Source organism: Rattus norvegicus, chromosome 9 (assembly GCF_021556685.1).
Source record: "Rattus norvegicus strain SHRSP/BbbUtx chromosome 9, alternate assembly SHRSP_T2T, whole genome shotgun sequence".
Lineage (NCBI taxonomy): Eukaryota > Metazoa > Chordata > Mammalia > Rodentia > Muridae > Rattus > Rattus norvegicus.
Genome location: NC_141542.1, coordinates 32,701,142 through 32,723,060, shown reverse-complemented (window position 1 = coordinate 32,723,060; position 21,919 = coordinate 32,701,142). Strand labels below are relative to the sequence as shown.

Here is a 21,919-nt window from a genome sequence, read left to right as displayed (position 1 = left end):
GATATTCTGAGGCTCAGGTAGAATCTCCACAAATAATAAAAGAAATAAAAAACATACACCTTCTACACTTCATATTTAATTTATGGTTAGGAGGCTTTGAAAAGACTCCCGGGAGCTGGGAAGATGTCTCAGTCAGTAAAATGCTTCTTCTGCAAGCTTGAGGACCTGAGAAGTAGAGACAGTTGGGAAGCAATATCCAACATAGATCTTTTGCTTCTACACACCTATATGAGCATGTACACACACACACACACACACACACACACACACACATCACACACACACACATCACACACATCACACACATGAAAGAAACAGAAGAATCACAAAGACACAATATATCTTTTTATTGAGAATGTCATACAATGTATTTTGATCACATTTGAGGGTCATTTGGTCACATCCCCAACTTCTCTCTATTACTCTCCCCAGATTCACTCCTTCCCCAGTAGAACACCTCAATTCATGTCTTCCTCGATGTTTTGCTGGCTTGTTTCAAGAGCCCTGACTCTAGTTGATATGCCCATAAACTTCTGAGTGTGTGGCTATCCATGGAAATACTTTGTAGGTTGACCTACAAAGAGTGATTCTGTGAAAGAAAACCGACATGGCCTCCCCTAGAGGCCACCAAGCTAGGCATGGAGGCAAGTGAACCTTTTCTGCTGCAAGTACCCCATGCTAACTTGACTAAGGTTTGAGTTTCAAACCAAGCCCATGCATTCTAACCGGAATGGAAGACAAATTCATAAAACACTTTGAGAGTCTGGTGAGCTTCAGAGACTTTACATATCACTCAACTCGTTTAATCCTTTTATCAATTCTATTATTTTCTATCTTTACTTTTGACAGTTATGCCACATTCATAGCATCAATCAAGGATCTCATTGACAAGTAAGGGCAGAATCACAGATGAAACTAGTTTAAGCAGAAATAGGGACTTGTGAGCTCCCATCCACTTGGGGAATTATAGGTTCACACACAGAGAGTTCAGGCTCAGGCACTGTTCTCAGAGTTCTCAGGTCTCCTTTGGTGACTCTGTCTCCCTCCACATGTTTTTTTCATTCGACAAACCTGGGAGAAAAGACTTCTCTGAGGCTAACCCAGATGCAATTGGAGGCATCGTGACTGGCTTAGCCTCAGCTGTCGGCTGCTCTGGCAGAATTGCGGTTTTTCCTCAGTTAAGTTTTACTTCACACAAAGAAGCTCTTTAGTAAGCTGCTTAACAGACCACATCGGCTCCAAGCCTTCTCAGGAATTTTGAAATTCCTCTTCCTTTGATCCCCCCCCTCACCTCCTCCTTACCCTCACCTCCTCCCCACCCTCACCTCCTCCCCGTCCTCAGGGCAGCTTCCCTTCTGGCCTTCAGCTTTTATCAGTCCTTGGGATGAAGGAAGTGCTAAGGATGTGTGAGCCAAGACTAAAGTAAGGCCAAGAGATGCTGACAGGCAACATTAATACTTCTGTTCTGTTGGGCAAGCTTAGATGTGCACCTCACCTCCTGTAGGGGAAGAGGGAGAGATTGAGGGGGGAGCAAGACCAGGAGGAGGGAGCTTATGGAAGCTGCTCTCAGTGGCCACGTGGAGAGCTAGGGTTTACGGGTGTCTATTCCTGAGAAAATAGTTGATGGTCGTTTTGCCTATGCTAAGAACCTGCCCCTGCTTTCAGAACTCTCTTCATGTCTTCCTCCCAATGTCTTTAGACTCTGTTTTGTTAATTGTTTGTCTTTTGGTTTTGGAGACAGGGTTACACATAGTTTGTGCTGACCCCAAACTCAGCATGTAACTGAACTCCTGGAAGCCTTGACCCTCCAGCCTTCTGTCTTTTAAGTCCTGAGAGTCTCCACATGCACTGCCACTCCTGGCCAGGCTCCTCCCTTTCTTTTTTTCTTTCTTTTTTTTTTTTTTTTGGATTCTTTTTTTCGGAGCTGGGGACCGAACCCAGGGCCTTGCGCTTCCTAGGCAAGTGCTCTACCACTGAACTAAATCCCCAACCCCAGCTCCTCCCTTTCTTAATTCTCTTGCTGAGAGAAATCTTAAGGCATTACTACTTTCCATGGAGCTAGTGGGTCACACATGGGTCCAATTGTCCTAAATTTGTCTAGCCCCTGAGGGAAGCTTCGACCCAAATGAGTTTATGTCTCAGATCACTCTGAGATTCAGGACTGACCCTGGGTAACACTGAAGAAGGCCTGTCTCTAGACCTGAGGATCACTGTGAGCTCCATCTCTTACAAACACATCCATGTGCTCCCTCACATGCAAACACACACCCTGTACTGCTGTCCTTCTATGTCAAACCCCTCACATCAGTACTTACACATACACACAGGCAGGCACATGCCCTGTTGGGCTGTCTTCTGCTGTCAACTCTTTCCTGTCATTTTCTTTTACATCAGTATTTATCAGAGGTTGGTCATGAGCATCGTATTCACTATCTCTAATATACACTTGTGTTTTCAACAGTCTGGCAAATAGTACTTACCATAGGATAAACACCATGCATCTTACAACAGACAGACAGACAAACAAACAAACTTATATTTGTTTCTGTGTGTGAAAATGTGCAAGGGTACACAGGAGTCTCTGAGGCCAGAAGAGAGCTGTTGTTGGGTCCGGTGGAGTTATAGTTACAGTGTTGCGCCATTTTAGCTGTCTTCATGAACATGTAGCAGTAGAAATAGAGGAGTAGTTAGACAAAAGACAGTATCCAGTATAAAGAAAAATAAGCAAAAAAGATTGTAGATAGTGTCAGATAGAGATTAGCTCATATTTCAAAGCTTCTTTGCAAATGCCTGTCTTCTGATAATCTTCTGAAATCCACTGGGAGTGAGAGGTTCAGTCCTTAAGTGACTCACCTGCTGCACCTATTCTTTCTCACTGTCCCCAGTGTACTCCAGGCAGGTACTGGATGTGGTGTTCCTGAGATTCTGTCAAGTCATAAGGTGGCCAATGTAATCCAGAAGAAAGGAGGGACTTGCACACAAGGAGTTAGGCTATGATTTGCTTATAAATGGGCTCAAGGCAATTTTCTGCCAGGATACGTCATCACTAAAATCAGTGCTCCCCAGACGAGGTGGAAGAGTGCCTTCCCAGGGTGCTGCTAGAAGAAACAGTCACTCTGATTCTTATTACTTATCATCTGAAGATCTTTATCAGCAGTCTCCAAAAGTCAGGCAAATTCTAGTGTGGAAGGAGAGGGGCTCACAAAGTCCCACTCCTAAACGGCATATTGGCAATTAATGGCTGCTAGCAGAGGGAGTCAGTTTTCTTCAGGGTTATGCCCCTGATAGGCCCGGCCACTCTTTAGTGGACAGTTCTACTCCCACACAGGTACTACTGGCATAAAGTGGATTCCCTAGAGTGTGGGGGGTTAACGAGAAGGGACTGAGAATGGGTTCAATCAGAACATGCTACTTGCATGTTCTGAAATTCTCAATCAATTTTAAAATGCAACTGCATTAGGTTAAAGCCCATGAGATATCATAACATCTCAAGACAACAATAGTTTAAGAAACATGAAGGCAAGCAAGGTGGTCCTCACTTGTGATCCAAACACTCGAGAAGCTTGCAATGAATTTGAGGCTAGTCTGGGCTACGTAGTAAGCTCTTGTTTTAATAAAGAAAGAAAAAGAGGGGGAGGAAAGGAGAAAGAAAATAACTTAAAACAAATAGCATGGGGGTGGTGCTTATTACTTGTGTGAAGAATATTAGACATGCTCTTTGTATTGGTGAGGCTGTTGTAGGGTTTGACTGCTGTGAACAGACACCATGACCAAGGAAACCCTTATAAGGACAACATTTAATTGGGGCTGTCTTACAGGTTCAGAGGTTCAGTCCATTATCATCAAGGTGGGAACATAGCAACATCCAGGCAGGCATGGTGTGAGAGAAGTTGAGAGTTCTTCATCTTCATCAGAAGGCTGCTAGCAGGCTACTGGCTTCCAGGCAACTAGGATGAGGGTCTTAAAGCCCACACCCACATGGCACATCTACTCCAAGGACACCCCTACTCCAACAGGGCCATACCTTCCAATATTGCCACCGCCTGGGCCGAGCATATACAAACCATCAAAGAGGCTGAATTACCCGAACAGAGAAACCAACTTAAACTAGGACCCTATTTGGTCCCTGATCTCCCTCACTAGGTAGAGGATTCCATTGGTGATTAAGCCAGACCACGGGTTCTGAACTGTGGATGGATTTTTCTGAATGCTACATAAACCTTGAGATGGTAAAGCTGAGTATCCGGATGGAATCAAATCATTAAAGCCTAAGAACTGCTTTAAAAAACATGCAGGGCTGCCTGGATACTTGGTTCAAGTCTACATCCAGGATGCTTGATTTGCTGACTGTTTCCTATTCACTAGAACATCAATTATCTCTTAAGGTTCATGGAGAAGACCAGCAGCACCAGCAGCACCTGGTAACCTTTTAGAAACGCAAATCACCAGACCACTGCAGACATACTAAATTGGAAACCCTGACACGGGGCTCTGCCATGGATAGCAACTGCTTCTGAGGGGTGGGTGTGCTCCCAGGCATGGTTTGCTGTCTCTAGTTGGAGAGTGTCTGCTGTGTATAGCTTTTGCTACTCCACCAGAGCTCTGGAAATGGACAGCACTACCAGCCCTGATCCAGATAATATTGGATCCATGGATGAAACACACACAAACACACACACACACACACACACACACACACACAGAGAGTTGCTCAATTTCATTTTGCCTTATTGGCTCAACTGCTGGGCACCTCCAATCTACCTCGACTAACATGCTCTTCTCAGAGCTCTCAGCTCAACACCCTGAATCTGCACTCTACTTCAGTTGCTCAGGCACCTTCAGTTCCAGCTTAACATCCCCAATCTCCCACCTGTAGAAGCACCTGTGGTTCCCCCATATCTCACATGGCCGGTTCACATTTCTCCTCTTAAGCATAGCAAATCTATTCTCTTCCCTCTTCATTTGCCATTTGCCTGTAGGGACCTGAAAGTCCTCCCTATTCCTTCTGCCCAACAATTGTCCCATGGCTTCTTTACCAATAGATCAAGAACCAATTGGGGAATAGGACCTTAGCATCAGCTTATGCAGGATAGAAAGAGCTACACACAAGTGGCTGTGCTCTGTGTCCTTTTGTGGCTCCCCACAAGGTACTCTCTTATCTTTGCATGGAAGGAACTCTTCCTTTACCCTCACATTTGTTCCAAGGCATGCTAACTCTGTGGAAAAGCAGTGAAGTCTGAGCCTAAGAAGTCCGGCCACCTAAATCCTGGACCACTCAGGTTGTTGGGGATCTTTTCTGTCATTAAACATCAAGCACCAACTCTTTGCTGGCTGATGAGGGAAATTGAAAACATTCCTGTTTATTGGGTCCATCTTGGAACTTTCCTATTTGAGCTGCATTTTATCAGCTTGGAACTACAGAGAGACAAAGTATCTAAAGATACTCCTTAAATCATTCTAACACTCAAGAGATATGAGGCCCTTGGGAGAAGGGAGGCCTGGTGGAAAGGAGGAACAGCAACCTATCCTCTTGGTGACAGGGGAGAGGAGAAATGGGATGAGGAACTGTGGGAGGGGGGCAAAAACTGGACTATAAAAAATAAAAGTAATAAAAAGGATTTAAAGATAAGATTTTAAAAAATGATAAAGTTCTACCTGATGCCTTTGGTCTGTCAATGTAATATAATAATGTAATACAGTTATACATGGATACCATAGAAAATAAACTTTCATCATCATGCAGGGTCTCATGTAGCTCTTATTGAAGCTTGTACTTGAGGTTGACCTTGAACTCTTGATCTGCCTGCCTCTGCCCAGAATGGTGGATTACAGGTGAGGGCTAACAAGCTGTAAAGAGCTGGGAAGCAACCCTGGGTTTTATGCTTGTTAAGCAAACATGCTACAAGCTCAAGTACATCTCCAGTCCCCAAATAAACTTTAAAATTTTAGAATAGGAAAAAGAGGTCTTTGGGCATCTACCTACCTACCTACCTACCTACCTACACACACACACACACACACACACACACACACACACACACACACACACACACTGGGGACATAGAGTACACGTGTTGCATATTTAATGGTTTTATTAAGCCTTTTCCTTAAAATCAGAACAAGAAAAAAGTACATGCCATGGAAACTCAGCTGACCAGAGGAATCTGTGAAATCATTTCACAAGAAACTACATGAGCAATAAGACAGTAGTTTTCCCATCTAGTGTAAACTGGGTATTTGGTTCTGATACACCTGCAAATAGACTTAATCATATGTTTTACAATATGAGGAAGAAAAAAAGACTTATTATACCACAGCTATTCACTCGCTTATTGGTTCATTCATTTAATGCTTACTGAGTACCCACAATACACCAGTAAGGTATGCTTCTAGCACTGGGGTCAATGTGGTAGCAGAGGATAACATGCTCCTACCCAACTAGACTTGGTGATTTAAGGGGAGAAGGTCAAGCAAGCAAAGTGTTTATAGTAAAATGCAATGACTGTTATCTTAGGACATAATGGATTCACCAGAAACTCATAGAAGGATAGCAGAACTGTACAGAAATGGAGTGGCAAGAGCCCCACATGAGGTTTGGGGCTTTGGTTTTGGAGGCTCTTTCAAACATGTTTGATGAAGAATATCCCCAAATTATACTGACTACTGGAAGGAAAGTCTAGGTGAAGGAGGCCCTTCTGCAGTCTAGTGGACATCAGCTCACTGCCTCAGCTTTTGGTAAGTGTTGGAGAATGTGATGAAGGTCAAGAAGATCAAAGCAGTGATGCAGCCAATGAGCAGGCCCAGCAAGCTTCCATGCACATGCATAGCCTGACAGCGCTCCCCTGTGTAGAAAAAGGCATGCCCAGAGACGCACCTGTGGAACAGGAACACAGAGAGTGGAAACCGCCTGAACCTCAGATGCTTCATAGCAACAACCCCACCAATAATAGCAATAACAGTAGCCAGTAATTACAGACTATTTCCAGCCCATTCACGGGCTTTATACATATCGATTCATTTAGTCACACCATGACTTTTTGTGGTAGGGGACGACAATCTAGCCATTCTCGCTGTCCGTTATTTAAGATGAAGAAGCATAAGTAACTGTCAGAGTCACGTGGTTGGTATTTCACCCCTGAAGCTGAGTCTCAAGAGAGAGACCTTGGCCACTTGCATCCAGGAGGAAGGTTTGGACCACTTACAGAGTACTTTACCTGACCCTAGCTCAGAGACACTGCAATGGAAGCTCCCCAGAGAGAACCTGAGTTAGTATATCACTGAAATGCTAAACCTCACAGACTATACCAAGAGACTGTGAGTTGCCACAGTGTCAATGGTCTCTCAAGGTTTCTGGGAGAATGAAGGTTCTGTGCCAATTAAGATTATTGAAACATAGTAGTGCATATTAGCTAAACTCTGGAATGTTTTTAAATAATGTTATTTGGCAGTGAGCATTAGTGGTGCACAACTTTGGCCCCAGCACTCGGGAGGCAGAGGCAAGTGGATCTCTGAGTCCAAGACCAGCCTGATAAACAGAGCAACGTTCAGGAGAGCTTGGGCTACAAAGAGAAACTTTGTCTTGAAAGAAAATGTCATTTTACATAAAGATCATTAAGGGAAGGGCTCCATGCCTTCCATAATGACCATCTCTCCCTTTGTTTTGAACATGTCAACTACAGAGAACTCGATGGAGCAGGCTAGGATGTTCATGAGTCAGGGGTCCTAATATTATCCCTGGAATTCTTTTACTCTTTTAGTCCTTGGGTAAGGGTTGAGACAGGGTTTGAAGACTAGCCTGGAGCTCATTGGGTAGTTCCTGTTGGCCTCAATCAACAATTCTCCTGCATCAGCCTCTCAAGGGGTAGCATTATAAAAGTAAGCTACCACACCTGGCTTTCTTTTACCTTTAAAGGATTCCTCTCTAGCCTGGGAATTTCCTTCTTAAAAATCAATAATAGCAATCAGACAAAATTTCTTCTGATTGACCCCACCAGCTTGAGTTACTTTCAGCAAGCCTATCCCACAAGGCCCTGCTTCAGGGCTGTGCCCTTTGATACATGGATGGCAATTCCTGGCTTTCCATCTGGGACAAGTATGGCTAGTAGGAGTCCCTACTTGGATGTGGTATCTGAAATCCTAGCAGACCTATGTCTTAGATCTGTTATTGGTGCCCAATCTGGGATGAGTCAATGTTTGTGAAAGTGTCCCAGGAACAGTTAATATAAGGAATGCAAAGTACTCTTTGCCTCTGGTACCTAAACATAAGGTCCATCTAAGCAAGAAAAAAAATTCTAGAGTCAACACAGCAATAACAAGGAAAATGTTATGAAGTAAATATCATCACTCTTCAAAAATGTCAAAGTGACAAATGACAAGGATTGTTTCAAGTTGAGAGAGTCTAAGGAGACAAGGAACTAGATGCATTGTGATGTCCTGGAGTAGAAAGGGGACATTGAGGAAAACCTGGTAAAATCTAAATGAAGTCTGTTGTCTGGCCCATAGCATTGCATTGATGATGTTCAAGTCTTGCCTTTGCTAGATTTAACATGGTTGTGTAAAATAGTAACGTGAGAAGATTATTAACAAGAAGAAGAGAATATTAACAAGAGAAGAAGAAGGACACAGGGAAATTAGTAGTATTTGTGCAGTGTCAACATACCTACAAGCCTAAAGTTATTTCCATGTAAAAATTCAAGAGAAAAGAAACAAAGTAGAGATGAGAAGAACTCACAGGACACATGTCTGTATGGAATACCTCCTACATCTGCTTTCATCCCGCCTACAGCAGTGATGGTTCTTTCACTACACAGGCTTGTTTATGATGTGTTCTTAAGGCTGTTATGCAAAAGTGAGAGAAAAAAATACCAGGTACAGAAAATTGCACAGGCAAGTCCCAGCTCTGCCATTTATTATCTGGGTAATTTGGGACAAATTACCCTTTGTACATTCATCTTCCCTGATATACTAGATGAAGGTAAGAAGAACTGGGACACAAGATAAGATCAGATCTTGTTGTATAACACTGAGAGGGACACATGATACCCAGATAATGATAATCAGGTGTTCCCATTACAGTTATTGAAAACGTAATGATGGGACAGAACTGATGAATTCTAAAACTATTATTGCTAATACTAAGAGATAATAAGATATCTGCCATCCATGAAGATTCAAGTTTGATCTTGATTCTCTGTAGCAGGTCACAGAGCAGAAAGCCCCTAGGTCACCATTTGTGAGGCCTGGTGCCATAGTCAAGGCAAACAACATCTTATATAATGTGCTCATTGCCATGTTCTATATGTATATATGTGATGTGCATGTGTCGTCGAGCACACACATGTGCATGTGGGTATGTATGTATGTGTGGTATGTGTTCATGAACATGTTGCCAGACATAGACATTGGGTAGTATCTTCTTCAGTTGGCTCTTCACCTTATTCTTTGAGACAGGATCTCTCGCTGAACCAGAAGCTGGCTGATTTAGATAGGTTGGCAAACGAATGAGTTGCATGGATGTTTCTGTCTCCACCTTCCTAGTACTGAAGTCACAGATATGTGTCGCTATGTTCTGATGTTGTATGTGGGTGCTGGGGACCCAAAATGCAAGTCCTCAAATTGCACAGGTAACACCTCCTCCTCAACCCCGCCCCCTCTGTGATGTTTTGAACAGCAAATTTGACTCAGATATGGTAGCCCATCCTCCACTTGCCACCCTTGACCTTGGCACCTACCTGCAGCTGGCCATTCCCTTTACGTTCACACAGGTGCCTTCATTCTGGCAAGGGTTTGGGTCACATGGGTCTCTGAAGTACTGTGGCCAGTTGTGGTCCTCCATGGGACCAGTATTTTCCACTGAGCGCTTTGGTCTGCTGGGCTGTCTCTGGTCCAGCCTTCTTGGCAGGGATTCCTCCATCATGGCTATTCTGGAGTCTCCCAAGGCAAGAGGCTCCTGGCCTTGCAGAAGGAGTCCTCGGGGTATCACGCTTCTGCTGGAAATGGGGACTTCAGTCTGCCTCAAGTGGGTAAGGTCTTCAGGATCCAGACCATGGCAGTGAGAGAATTCAAGATTAGTGACTGACTGTGATGGGTGTCTGCTTCTGGAAGTTCTCTGGGCCTCTTCTTTCTTTCATATTTAACAAATGTGTTTCTCTACCACATTACAAAGAAAAGTGGCTTTGTCTCAGGATACCAGCTCTCTTACTGTAAAAGGATCCTGTCACACTCTTCCTTACTGGATTTGCAAAAAGGAAGCATATGCTAACCAAGGGAGATGGATAGAGGCTAAACTGAAGCCAGCATATGGTCATAGCTGATAACTTATCACAAAGAAAACACTTCAAAAAGATGAAATTTTGGTTTCTCCTAGGGACAGCTAAAGATTATAGCTTTTGCTACAAAGAAACCATAGGTGTTTGAAGAGTTAGATACACTTGCCCTGGGTTTCTGGTCATATAATGGACAGATGTGTCAATGTATCACATGATATACTCTGCATGACTATGTGTAATTTTTTAAGTTTTTTTCCAGAGCTGAGGACCGAACCCAGGGCCTTGCGCTTGCTAGACAAGCACTCTACCACTGAGCTAAACCCTGAACTCCCTGTGTGTAATTTTTAATGTGTCAATCAAACAACATATTCAAAACATTGTACAAAAATATGAATCTTTGACCAACAAGCCAAATGTGGCTATTATAACACAGTCTTTTTCTTTTTAAAAAAACCTTGTCCTAAAAAATAAAAAAATATAAAAAGATTTTTAGTTCCCTGACTTGTCATAAAATCGATGTAAATCAATAGACCAGGCAGAGCCTAGGGTTATTGACCCAGGAAGTCTAACAAAGTACCTTTAAAGTCCACGAAGATGATGAGGGTGTCATCTTTAAGGAAATTTCTTCTCATCAGCATCTGGTGGGAAATGGCCTGACCCCAACCCCAGTCAATGCTTCTAAAACAATCACAGTCCTTATCATAGACTCCAACCTTGGTTGGCCTGTCCCAGATGACAGAGCCATTTATAGCTGCAGATGAAGGACATACAGTCTCGTTAGCATTTATGCTGTACCTTCCAACTTGTCTTTGATAAGCATGAAGGGCTTTGTTAAAACTCTCCCCTCCCCCCCAAAACAACCTATAATTCTACACTCACATCAATATGTCATTGCTATGCACAAGGGGAGAGTAAGAAGAATGATATTATCTTTTAAACCTCTGCTGGCTGTCCTAGACTCAGGGGCAATTCTTCTTGTGTGCAAACACCTACCTGAAGATGTTTGGTACTTGGAGGTAGTGAACATCAAACTCAAGGACATCCTGTTCCTGGCATCAGGTTCCTGGTCCAGGATGGTCATTATGGCCTGTCTGTTCTCCACTGGCCACTCCAGAATCACATCGTTATCCCCACTGTACAAGTGGAAAGCGAGTCCCAGGTAGCCAGAGTTACTGGTGATTCTACCATTGGGGTACAAGGTCACCCCAAAACCATAACCCTCGGAATTGTAGAACCTAGGGCTCACGAGCCTGTCCCCTTTCACTGTGTTCTCAAGGACCTGGGAGATATTCCGGATGGTCCAAACCCCTGTAGGGCAGGGGGTTTCTGTCAGAGTGATGTCATCAAGGTAAATACCGCCATCTGAGTTACCAGGGTCACCTTTGGTACCCTGGAAAACATAGCGAAATTTCTTCTCTTCGTTGAGTGTCACGTGAGCAATTTTCCAGTTGTGATCAGAATCTCCTAAGGAAAAAAGAAAGTTGGTGACCATTGGTGCCAAGAGTTGATGGGCCAGGGATGTATACATACCAGTTCCCTCCTTCATTCTTCCTAGAGGCTCCTAACAGAGGCATTATTGCAGACATACTAAGCAGCTTTGCCCAGTCACTTGTTGTGATATTTAAAGTTAGCATTTGCAGCGATAGACTTCACAGACATGTCACTGAGCTCACTCTTAATTCCCCCCCTTCTCCATTCTCCCCTCCCCAACCTAGGCCTTATTTATAATTGATATTCAAATCTTAGTCAGTTTTGATTTCCAACATTTTTAAAGTTGCTCTTCCCTGTTGCCACAGACTGCTATCCGCTCTTGATAACACTAAAATGCCCATGCGTTCAGTGGAACCCATAAAATAGACATTTTAGGAGTCAAAGATCAAACAACGGGCACCTTTCATGGTTCGTCCTTTCACCTGTTGCCCACAGTTTGTTTGTCTAGACTTTTCCTTGTACATTTGTTAATTCTAATATGGAAGGGACCCGAGGAATCCAGGGTCACCAGAAGCCGGTGACTGTTCTAAGAACAGACTAGCTCTCTTTGCTCCTTGGCTGAGGCTGAACTGGAACTGGGAGGTTTGAACAAAAACCCGAAGTAAGGGGATAAAAGGCCAGAGAGAGAAGCCAAGGGGCAATATGGAGAAACTATTGCTAAGGCAGAGTAACTCAGAATGCCCCAAACATAGGCAAACGAAGTCTGAAAGGAAGTAGAGAGGGGACCCTGGGGGTGTTCCCTTTCCTCCCTTGCATCTTCTAGGCAGGGCTAAGCTTTTCCCAGGACGAAGAGCCTGGGATTCCTCTTGTCCTCAGGTCCTTCTAAGGATGACCATGGAGACAGACTCCTGGCCACAGTTTGCTCAGACACATACGACAAGGTGCATGAACCACATCAGTAGCATGGGAATCTATGTAGCTGTCACCTCTCGCATGAGGACACGTGAACTGAAAATACAATGGGTGACTTAAAGTCTGAGATGGGAACAAAAACTCAGGTGGGAACTAAGTACTCAGCAGATTCCACATCATGGGGATTCCAACAAGAGGATGAAAATTCACTTCTTGCTTCTGAGTAACTGCTCTGATTTTATGTTTTGAGGTTGGAATGTGGGGCAGGGTAGTAGTAGACAGACTCTAGACACTGTGCCACATGGACACAGACTTCTTAAATGAAAATTCCAAGTTTTTACCTAAGTGGGAGGCTTCCCTGAGTCAGTCATGTGGTAGTGATAACTCGATTGTTCGAGCCAAACTTTGTCTGTGGTAGTTCAGAATTGTCATCTATTAGAGGTCCTGGCCTCACTATAGCTATAAGCTGTGTATGTGTATGTGTGTGTGAATATTCATACTCATGTTTTGTGTAAATGTGTTGTAATTAAGCTTATATATAAAAATCCTATAGACTTGTAGTTTGCATATTGATAAGCACATTAATAGACACATTTTATGTAAGCATAAAATTTGGGTTAGAACAAATTAAAATGGGCCATTTCACAAAAGTTACAAGCTACTCCAAGATGATGGTAACTAACTTGTGTTGAGTACCCTATCTTTGCCAAGTTGTACTCAACTTTTAGAGGAGTGTCACAGACAGGACAACCATAGAATTGACTGATTTCAAAATCCATTTATGCACTATGTCTAAGGAACTTACAAAGATGCCCTATGGGAGGCTGGAGAGATGGCTCAGTGGTTAAGAGCACTGACTGTTCTTGTCAAGGTCCTGAGTTCAATTCCCTGCAACCACATGGTGGCTCACAACCATCTGTCATGGGATCTGATGCCTGCTTCTGGTGGGTCTGAAAACAGTGACAGTATACTCACATAATACAAGAAATCAATAAAATCTTTAAAAAGTCTATTAAAAAAGATGCCCTATGAGAAGTCAAATGATTTGAGTAACTAAATTCCACCTGGGATGGTTTCATGCATCCTAGTAATCGTTTTCATGGGGGCGGGTAATCAATCAATCAATATCATTGTATTTACAACACATTTTCATTTTAAATATTCTCTACTTTTAAAAGGGTTTCTTTAATAAATGCGTGAATAAAAATGCTATGCGGGTCTGGCTAATCTCTTTTTATGTGCAAGTTCTTTACGATAAGCTTTTAATTATTAAAGGAAAAGGAAAAGGCATCTTGCTGACATCCTTCTGCCAAATTAGCTTTGTCTAATTGCAGTCTGGAACAGCCAGCCATCCCCTCAAAGCAAAAGACCTCTCAGACAGCTGATGTTGGAGTGGGTAGAGGTGACTGGACACATATGTTTCCAAGGACATCTCAGTAAGTTTCCTCCTTTCAAGAGTAGCAGCCTGTTTTATATAGTGTAAACAGTATTTACTTTCTAGGACTCACTTTGAGAAATCCTTTGTTGGGTAGGGAAAATGTCAAAGCCTGTCTCCCTTGTTCAGAAAGACTCACTGCCACAACAACAACAACAACAGTGACAACAACAACAACAACAACAACAAGAAATATTTAGCTCTAAGAAACTGGGTTTGATGACCTTCACATTCAATTGTCTGCCTTAGCAGCCAAGGATTTTCTTTCTGAGCCCCAGAGACACAGAACAACAGAGCAAGTAAATGGCCCTGGTGGTGGAGTGAATTCATTCAGTGATTTCAGTCCCATCACTATTTTAAATACTGGAGTAACCAGAGCCCACGTGTGAGGTCTTAAGGCACTTCAGTATTTCACATAACGATGTCATTGCTTTCCTGAAACAGAAACAAAAGCAGTTACTTAATTGCTTGGCATCTTATCTCCTCCTCTGAATCTGCCTGCTTTCCTCAACAACCTCTTCCAAAAGTATCTTTGAGCCTCACCTAAATGCTTAACTTTCCAGGGCATAAAACCTTCTGATAAAACAAATCAGCAGAGTCTGGGGGAGACAGAGGAAGCTGAGAAGGAGGAGAGAACCAGAGGAGGGCAGAATGCATGAAAGGAGAGAGGGACAGAAGGAAGAAGACCCTGGTCCCAGGGTTTCAGAAGCCAGTCCTTCTGTGATCGCTCTAGGTACCTTGAAAAGTCTGGATCTTGGCCAGCTGGCGCACGTTGCCCGTGTTGTCGTCCCTTCTCACCCAGATGAGGAGTCTGTCTGCAGGGCTTCCTGTCATCTTATAAAAAAACTGCAAACACTGCTGCTTCCTCTTGGGGTAAAGGATCCGAGACTCCAGAAGGGCTACCTCTCCGGTCACCCCCGAGCTGGTATTGAAGTACATGAAGTAGCCAGCAGCTGTGGAGAGAGCAGCCCAAGGTCCCATCTCTGCCTTCTCATGACCTACGCAGAGTACCTTCTACCCAGACAAACTGAAGTAGGAAAAACTAGCTGTATCCGGGCACCCAAAGCTAGAACTTCTACAAGGAACCAAAAAGATGTCTAGAAACATCTTCTCTCAGTGAGGGCCGTTAGTATCTAGCTAACACCATCATTCTGCACACCTATTTTATTTATTTATATTTATTGACTTTTAGAGAGAAGATTCTCTACATAGCCCAGGCTGGTTTTGAACTCATGATCTTCCTGTCTCAACCCTCTGGCATGCTGAAATTACAGATGATCCCAACTTGTAGATTTCCTTTGATTGTCTTTTCCCAAAATTTGTGAAATGTACAGCACACAGGATTTAATTAAAGTTTGATGGGACTTGGTGTATGGGAGATAAATTCTATTTTCCTTGCCGATTTCCTAGTTTAAATTAGAGATTCGTTACAAAGTGAAAAGTTGATCTCCTTATTTGGTAAGAAACAGGTCAGGTTTATGATTTGGATTTCAAATGGTTATAGCAATACAGGTTGAAACTTCGGTTTCTGACCAAACAGATTGGATCTACTATCAATGGGAAAGAATTGTTTCTACTGATCCACAGAATGGCTCATACGAGATATACAAAGGACTGATTAAAAATTTCATCTGAATTTTTATTATAAAATATGCCTTTATATATTTTAATATTTTAAAAAATATTATATATATATGCACTTTCCCCATACATGTACATTTCTTCTGGGGTGTGGTCCTCTCCTACTAGGATCTAGAATATTCTCCTAGAAAGCTCTTCTTCTGTAATGATTTCTTCGTCTCTCTGGAAGTTGAATATTAGCCTGGTAGTGAACCCATAGGGGAGGGTCAACTAGAGGCACCAAAGGTAACTTATGACTTCAGGATTGATGACCTTTTGAATTCTATGTGACAGAGACTTTCATCTTCTGTCAGGCTCCGGGGAAGGGTGCAATGGTAGCAAATGACCTTTCACATTCTTCTTGGTGGCCTGGCATTTAGCTGACTCTTCTGAAAGGATATCTAATCAAGTCTCAGGCTGACATGGGCCCAGAGACTTAGCAATAAATAGCCTAGCCTTTAAAGGTCTATTGTAACCTATAACCCCACTTGCTTTCAAAGAGGTGTGACATGATTTTTTCCTTGGCAGGCACATGATAAACAGATGAAAAATAAAATCGGAAAGACCCTAGAGATGTAGCTTAACTGAAATCCCAGTTCATGCCTCAGTACCACATAAATTGTGGTGGTGGTGCATCCCATAATGCTAGCACTTGGGAAGTGGAGCAGGAGGACCAGATGTTCAAGGTCACTGCCCTCTGCATAGCAAGTTTGCAGCTAGCTTGAATCATGTAAGACTGTGTCAAATAAATAGACAGACAGACAGACAGACAGACAGGCAGGCAGGCAGGCAGACAGAATTTTCAAATCCTCCCAGAGAAAGGAAAGATGAAAAAATGAAAAGTGAAAGAGGGGAGCTATAGTCTCCAGCTAGAGACTTTGTAAGCCTTGGCTTCCTCCACCTCTCTGGAAAGATTTAGTATGTTTTTGTTTTATGAGCCTTATAAATACCAAGACATCTTAAGAAAAAGCACACAATAACCATTTCCTATCATCACCAATAGTCAGTTGGGGAACTGCATTTCAAACTGAGATCTGTCTGACCTTATGCATTTTCAATAAAGAAAGCAAATACACAATCTAGTCGTTCCTTTGCTGTGGACACACTGATTATCACATACTCGGGACCACTAAGGACGAGGTGAGAACAAACTGAGAAGTGCTATTAAGCTGGGTGTGGTGGCTCATGCTTTTGACTTGGGAGGCAGAGGCAGGCTGAACTCTGACTTCAAGACCAGCCTGGTCTACAAAATAAGTTCCAGGACAGCCAGGGCTACACAGAGAAATCCTAAAAAACAAAATAAAACCCAGAACAGAAACAGAAATTAACCCAACCAAACACAATTTACAAAGAGCAATAATGTAGATGTTTCCTACAAAAAAATTAAAGTTTCACATATAGTCATTTTCAGGTTGACTAAACATAATAATACTAATACCTTTGAATCAAAGTGATTTTTGCCTGCTTCCTTTTAGTCCTATATGAGGCTATTGTAGACTGTACATAATACATGTGGCTAGCATGGTATTTCCATTGGTGGGTACTGCTTGGAAATACTATCCTTCATTATAAAGTTATGTTATTAAGCAGGTATGCCCATACCAATATTATCATGGCAAACATATACCTTTCTTTTCATATATATTTAAAATATTTTAGAGTGTATTTCTAGGCAATTTTGCACATGTATACAATGCATTTTGATAATACACATTCTCTACTGCGCCAAGCCTACTCCTGTGGACTGTCCCAACACAGTCTCTTCCTATTTTCATGTAATTTATTTTGTGTCACCCAGAGAGTTTAATTAGGGTTTCCTACATGCAGGGGTGGAGGGTAATTTCAATGGTCTCCTGCCTCTCCACAGCCTGGATAGTTTTTACTGAGTTAAAGATTAAGGTATGAGAAATATTCTTTGTCCCTGTTCAGGTTTTCAGGTTTGATAATTAACACAATAACTTAAAGGCAGAATCCACTGCGGGCCATTCACCACCTCAGGGTGCCGACTTGGACTATCACCAACCTTTGCACCGTCCCACCAAGGTGTGATCCACTTGTCCAGGCTGACTGCTGTCCTCATGAACCCAGTCAGCATCATCTCTGGTCCCCTGGATCATTCCACAGATGTTGGTCTTCTCAAACGCACAGTGGTCCAGCAGGGTATGTGTTCTGGCTACATGTGATATTTTTCGTCATGTGGTTAAAATGTAAGATCTCTTATTCCAAACAGCTAATGTCTCAAGACACTTAACCACCACTGTTCAAACAAAACAATGTCATGAGCCTTTCATCTTCTTGACCTTTTCCCCATATGTGGCCCTTACTGTCGTGGGTTAGCTCTTAGAGCACAGACACAGAGCCATGTAACTCAGACAACCAGAAATTAACTCCAAAGAAACTGCAAGGAGTCCTTGCTAGCTAGGCCAGTGTGACTCCAGATCAAGGATGAGGCAGCTAACACACTGGGCTTTGTATTCACTTGGCCCCTGCATGCTTTGGAAAGTACCCCCAGCTCAAAGCTTTAGAACACTTTAAGATTAGCCCGAGGAAAGAGGTTTGCAGGGCGCAACACATTTTCCAGCCCATTGCCTGTCTTGACCTTTATATGATTACTCACCCTTTGAAAGGAAGCCAGAGGAAATAGACAATGACAGCTCCTTATATTTGTCCAATTGTTACCTTGCAATATACATGCACAAACACATATGCATAGACATATGCATCATATACATATATGCGTGCAACATAACTACCCTATGAGATGCCTTTTTCTAAAGAGAGCATGTTTAAGGTTATTTAGTCTGCCTGTTACCCAGAGCATTCAAGAAAAGTAGCAGAGGCTGAGGGCTTAGCCAGTCCTTAGGCCCAGAGTTACTCACTGCAGTTGTACATCCGATTCAGTCTCGTTAAATCAGTGGCACTGAAATCCAGGCGCTGTCCAATGATGGCGTTGAACTCAGGGATCTTGGTAGTGATGGTCGGGATGGTTTCATTCTTGTTAAATGAAAATGGCCCATAGTGCATCAAGGACTCATAATCATAGGGTGTGTTGAGGTCTGTGATGGTCTTGTCATCATACGTGTTGAAATTATGTTCATAATCTGTTGGGGAGAGAACCCTCAGGTACTGCTCAGCCACCCTATTCTCTCCAAACTTTCGTCTTTGTCTCAGATATCTCAAAAGATGGGAATATTGCATCATCAGTTTATATATATATATATATATATACACACACACATATGTATATATATATATACACACACACATATATCTAACGATTAGAATATATAAAGAATATACATTTTTGGATATTGGTACTAATCCATTAATTTTATAATATGTTTTGTAAAATAGTATGTATAAGACTGTTGGAGTGATCATAAAGAATCCATGTTCTATTAATACACATACTTATATATTATTATGCATTATGAATATTTCATATAATTGTATGAGAGAATGTGTATATGTGTGTGGCTTTTAAAAATAAAGTAAAATAGGGGCTGGGGATTTAGCTCAGTGGTAGAGCGCTTACCTAGGAAGCGCAAGGCCCTGGGTTCGGTCCCCAGCTCCGAAAAAAAAGAACCAAAAAAAAAAATAAAGTAAAATAGCACACCTAAAGCAAGAATTACAAACAGAAAGAGAAGAAGTTTTTGAATTAAGGAAAATATTCAGGATTATGTTACGATGCCTCTCCTAATGACCAAGTACACCCATCCCTAGTCCATCCAACTTTCTACCTGGCCAGCTGTTTATGTGTTGGGAAAATGAACTTCAAGGGTCAATAGGAAAGGTAATCAGCTGGCAAGAAAGACTTGTCTTGATCAAAGCGCATGCTCCCTGATCTAAGAAGAGCATGTAAGTAAAAACAAGATATGAAGAAAAAACTATTTTCTTGTTAAAGAAAATGTGTTGTGGTAAACATTAGTTGGAAGGAGATAAGACAAGTTGTGACATGAAGTGTGGAGGTACAAAGCCCAATTGATGTCCTGAAATTGAGCAGTCACCAATAACTTACTGTTTCAGCTACCCAGATAGGAAGAGTTGAGAGGTGTTTAATTGCCTTCTTGTACAGAGGCGAATGCCAGCAGCAAACCACTGAACTGAGAATAGGTCCCCCGTTGAAGGAATCAGAGAAAGAACTGGAAGAGCTTGAAGGTGCTCGAGACCCCAAAAGTACAACAATGTCAAGCAACCAGAGCTTCCAGGGACTAAGCCATTACCTAAAGACTATACATGGACTGACCCTGGACTCTGACCCCATAGGTAGCAATGAATATCCTAGTAAGAGCACCAGTGGAAGGGGAAGCCCTAGGTCCTGCTAAGACTGAACCCCCAGTGAACTAGACTATGGGGGGAGGGCGGCAATGGGGGGAGGGTTGGGAGGGGAACACCCATAAGGAAGGGGAGGGGGAGGGGGATGTTTGTCCGGAAACGGGAAAGGGAATAACACTTGAAATGTATATAAGAAATACTCAAGTTAATAATAATAAAAAAAAAGAGAAGAATTCTACATATCCAAGGCGTAAAGCAGTGGTTGTGGTTGTGGTTGTTTTCATTCTAAAAGCAGCTTCACGTCTCATGGAACTACACAGCTCGTCAACCTCTGCTCCACCTCAGAAGTTAAATCTGTTCCTTAGTGGAAAAGAAGAAACACAGTCCTCATCCACAGAATGGAGACAGAAACTGCACCACAGTGTGTCAATATATTGACGTGGCAATACACTCAGGGCTGGAGGTGACATACAATAAAATACACAGATGACTCTGGGAGTCACACTGCCCTTGTGTATCTCATCAGGCTTCTGGCTGCTTGGAGAACAGTAATTCAGTGATTGCAGGCAATCTAGATATACAGAATTGGATGCGATGAAAATAAAGAGGTAGATATATGCTAAGCAGCCCTGCCTCACTCAGCACTGAGCAAATATGCAGACTGTGCGAGCCAGTGTGGGCTCACTGATAAACAGATATCATTTGCCTTAAAACCGTCTTTAAAAGTCACGAAATATCACTTTCCTCAAGTCTTAGAAATAGGATTGTTTTTGCTAATGAAATCTTCAGCAAAGCCAGCTACATGTGTTGGAAGGTAAGAAACTCAGACCTGTAGGCAAATACAGGAAGAGTCTAAGAGAGCTCTAAGGGCCACAGTCAGGTGATGTAGTACTTTTGTCTGTGAGTCCATCCGTCCTTTCTTTACATACCCAGTTATGGCACAATCAACTCTGAGAGACAAACACATTGAGTCTTATCTGAAATAGCATCTCTGAGGACATAGATTCCCAAACTGACTTCAGGGAACCCCCACCTAAGACTACCTCACGATTCCAGTGCTTATGTGGTAAATGTGTGTGCACGTGTGTGTGTGTGTGTGTGTGTGTGTGTGTGTGTGTGTGTGTGTGATGCCAGTGACAAATAAAGCTTTTACAAATTACATGTTTCCTGTTATTTTTCTAACATTCCACATTCATGATATTATTGGAATACTATAGGGTGGGAGGGACACAGGTTGAGAATCCATATGGGGAAGTACGTTATGTTAGGGAGCTCTCTCCGCCCTCCTGTAAGGACCACTGACTACCAAGTGAGCTGTGCTGACAGGAGTTTTACAGGATTCAGATTTAATTTTAAAGGTGGAACAGTTCTCACAAGCACATAAAAGTCAGATGCCTACGTAAACATGGCCACGAATGGACCTATTCATGAAACTAGAATAGAAATAAAATAAAATTCTTGTGCAGGAAAATCATGTACTCAAGGCAGCATGTATGCTAAGAGTGAAGTTTTATTATTTCCTTATGACTTGAAAGAACACTTTTCCACATCCTGAACTAATTCCCACACTCAAAACATGTATCCATAGATACACATGTGCATACACACAGGCACACACACTTTTATACATATACACACAAATACATACACACGTATACACATATGCATACATATAGGCCCACACACTTTTATACATATACACACATGTACATACATGCATATACACATATGCATACATACAGGCACACACACATACACATACATATATACACACACATATATACTCATGTGCATACACACAGGTATACACCTTATATACATATATACATACATGTACATACACACATATATACACATATACATTAATGCACATATACACCTGTGCATATATATAAACACATACACATGTGCATACACATATACATATAACATACGCACACATTCACTCACACATTCATACACACATAAACATAAACAT

General features: G+C 42.3%; 1 protein-coding gene and 1 long non-coding RNA gene across 4 annotated transcripts in view; one reads left to right on the top strand and one right to left on the bottom strand.

Annotated features, from left to right (window-relative positions):
* The first annotated feature begins 324 nt into the window (after nt 1–324).
* LOC148003638 (uncharacterized) lies at nt 325–6,521 on the top strand. Its single transcript, XR_015629033.1, has 2 exons — nt 325–1,716; nt 5,756–6,521. It is a non-coding gene; the product is annotated as an uncharacterized LOC148003638 (long non-coding RNA).
* Mep1a (meprin A subunit alpha) overlaps nt 6,075–21,919 on the bottom strand; it is a 30,114-nt gene continuing 14,269 nt past the window's right edge. The window contains exons 8-15 of one of the 3 annotated variants that reach the window (XR_015628490.1): nt 18,546–18,767; nt 17,690–17,839; nt 14,784–14,999; nt 13,417–14,481; nt 11,262–11,732; nt 10,846–11,019; nt 9,732–10,029; nt 6,075–6,874 (exon numbers count right to left, since the gene is read on the bottom strand). Coding sequence is in view for 2 of the 3 variants with exons in the window: in XM_087564907.1 (XP_087421033.1) it covers nt 6,718–6,874; nt 9,732–10,029; nt 10,846–11,019; nt 11,262–11,732; nt 14,784–14,999; nt 17,690–17,839; nt 18,546–18,767 (1,688 nt within the window). In the remaining variant the exon portion in view is untranslated. 3 annotated transcript variants of the gene reach the window in all.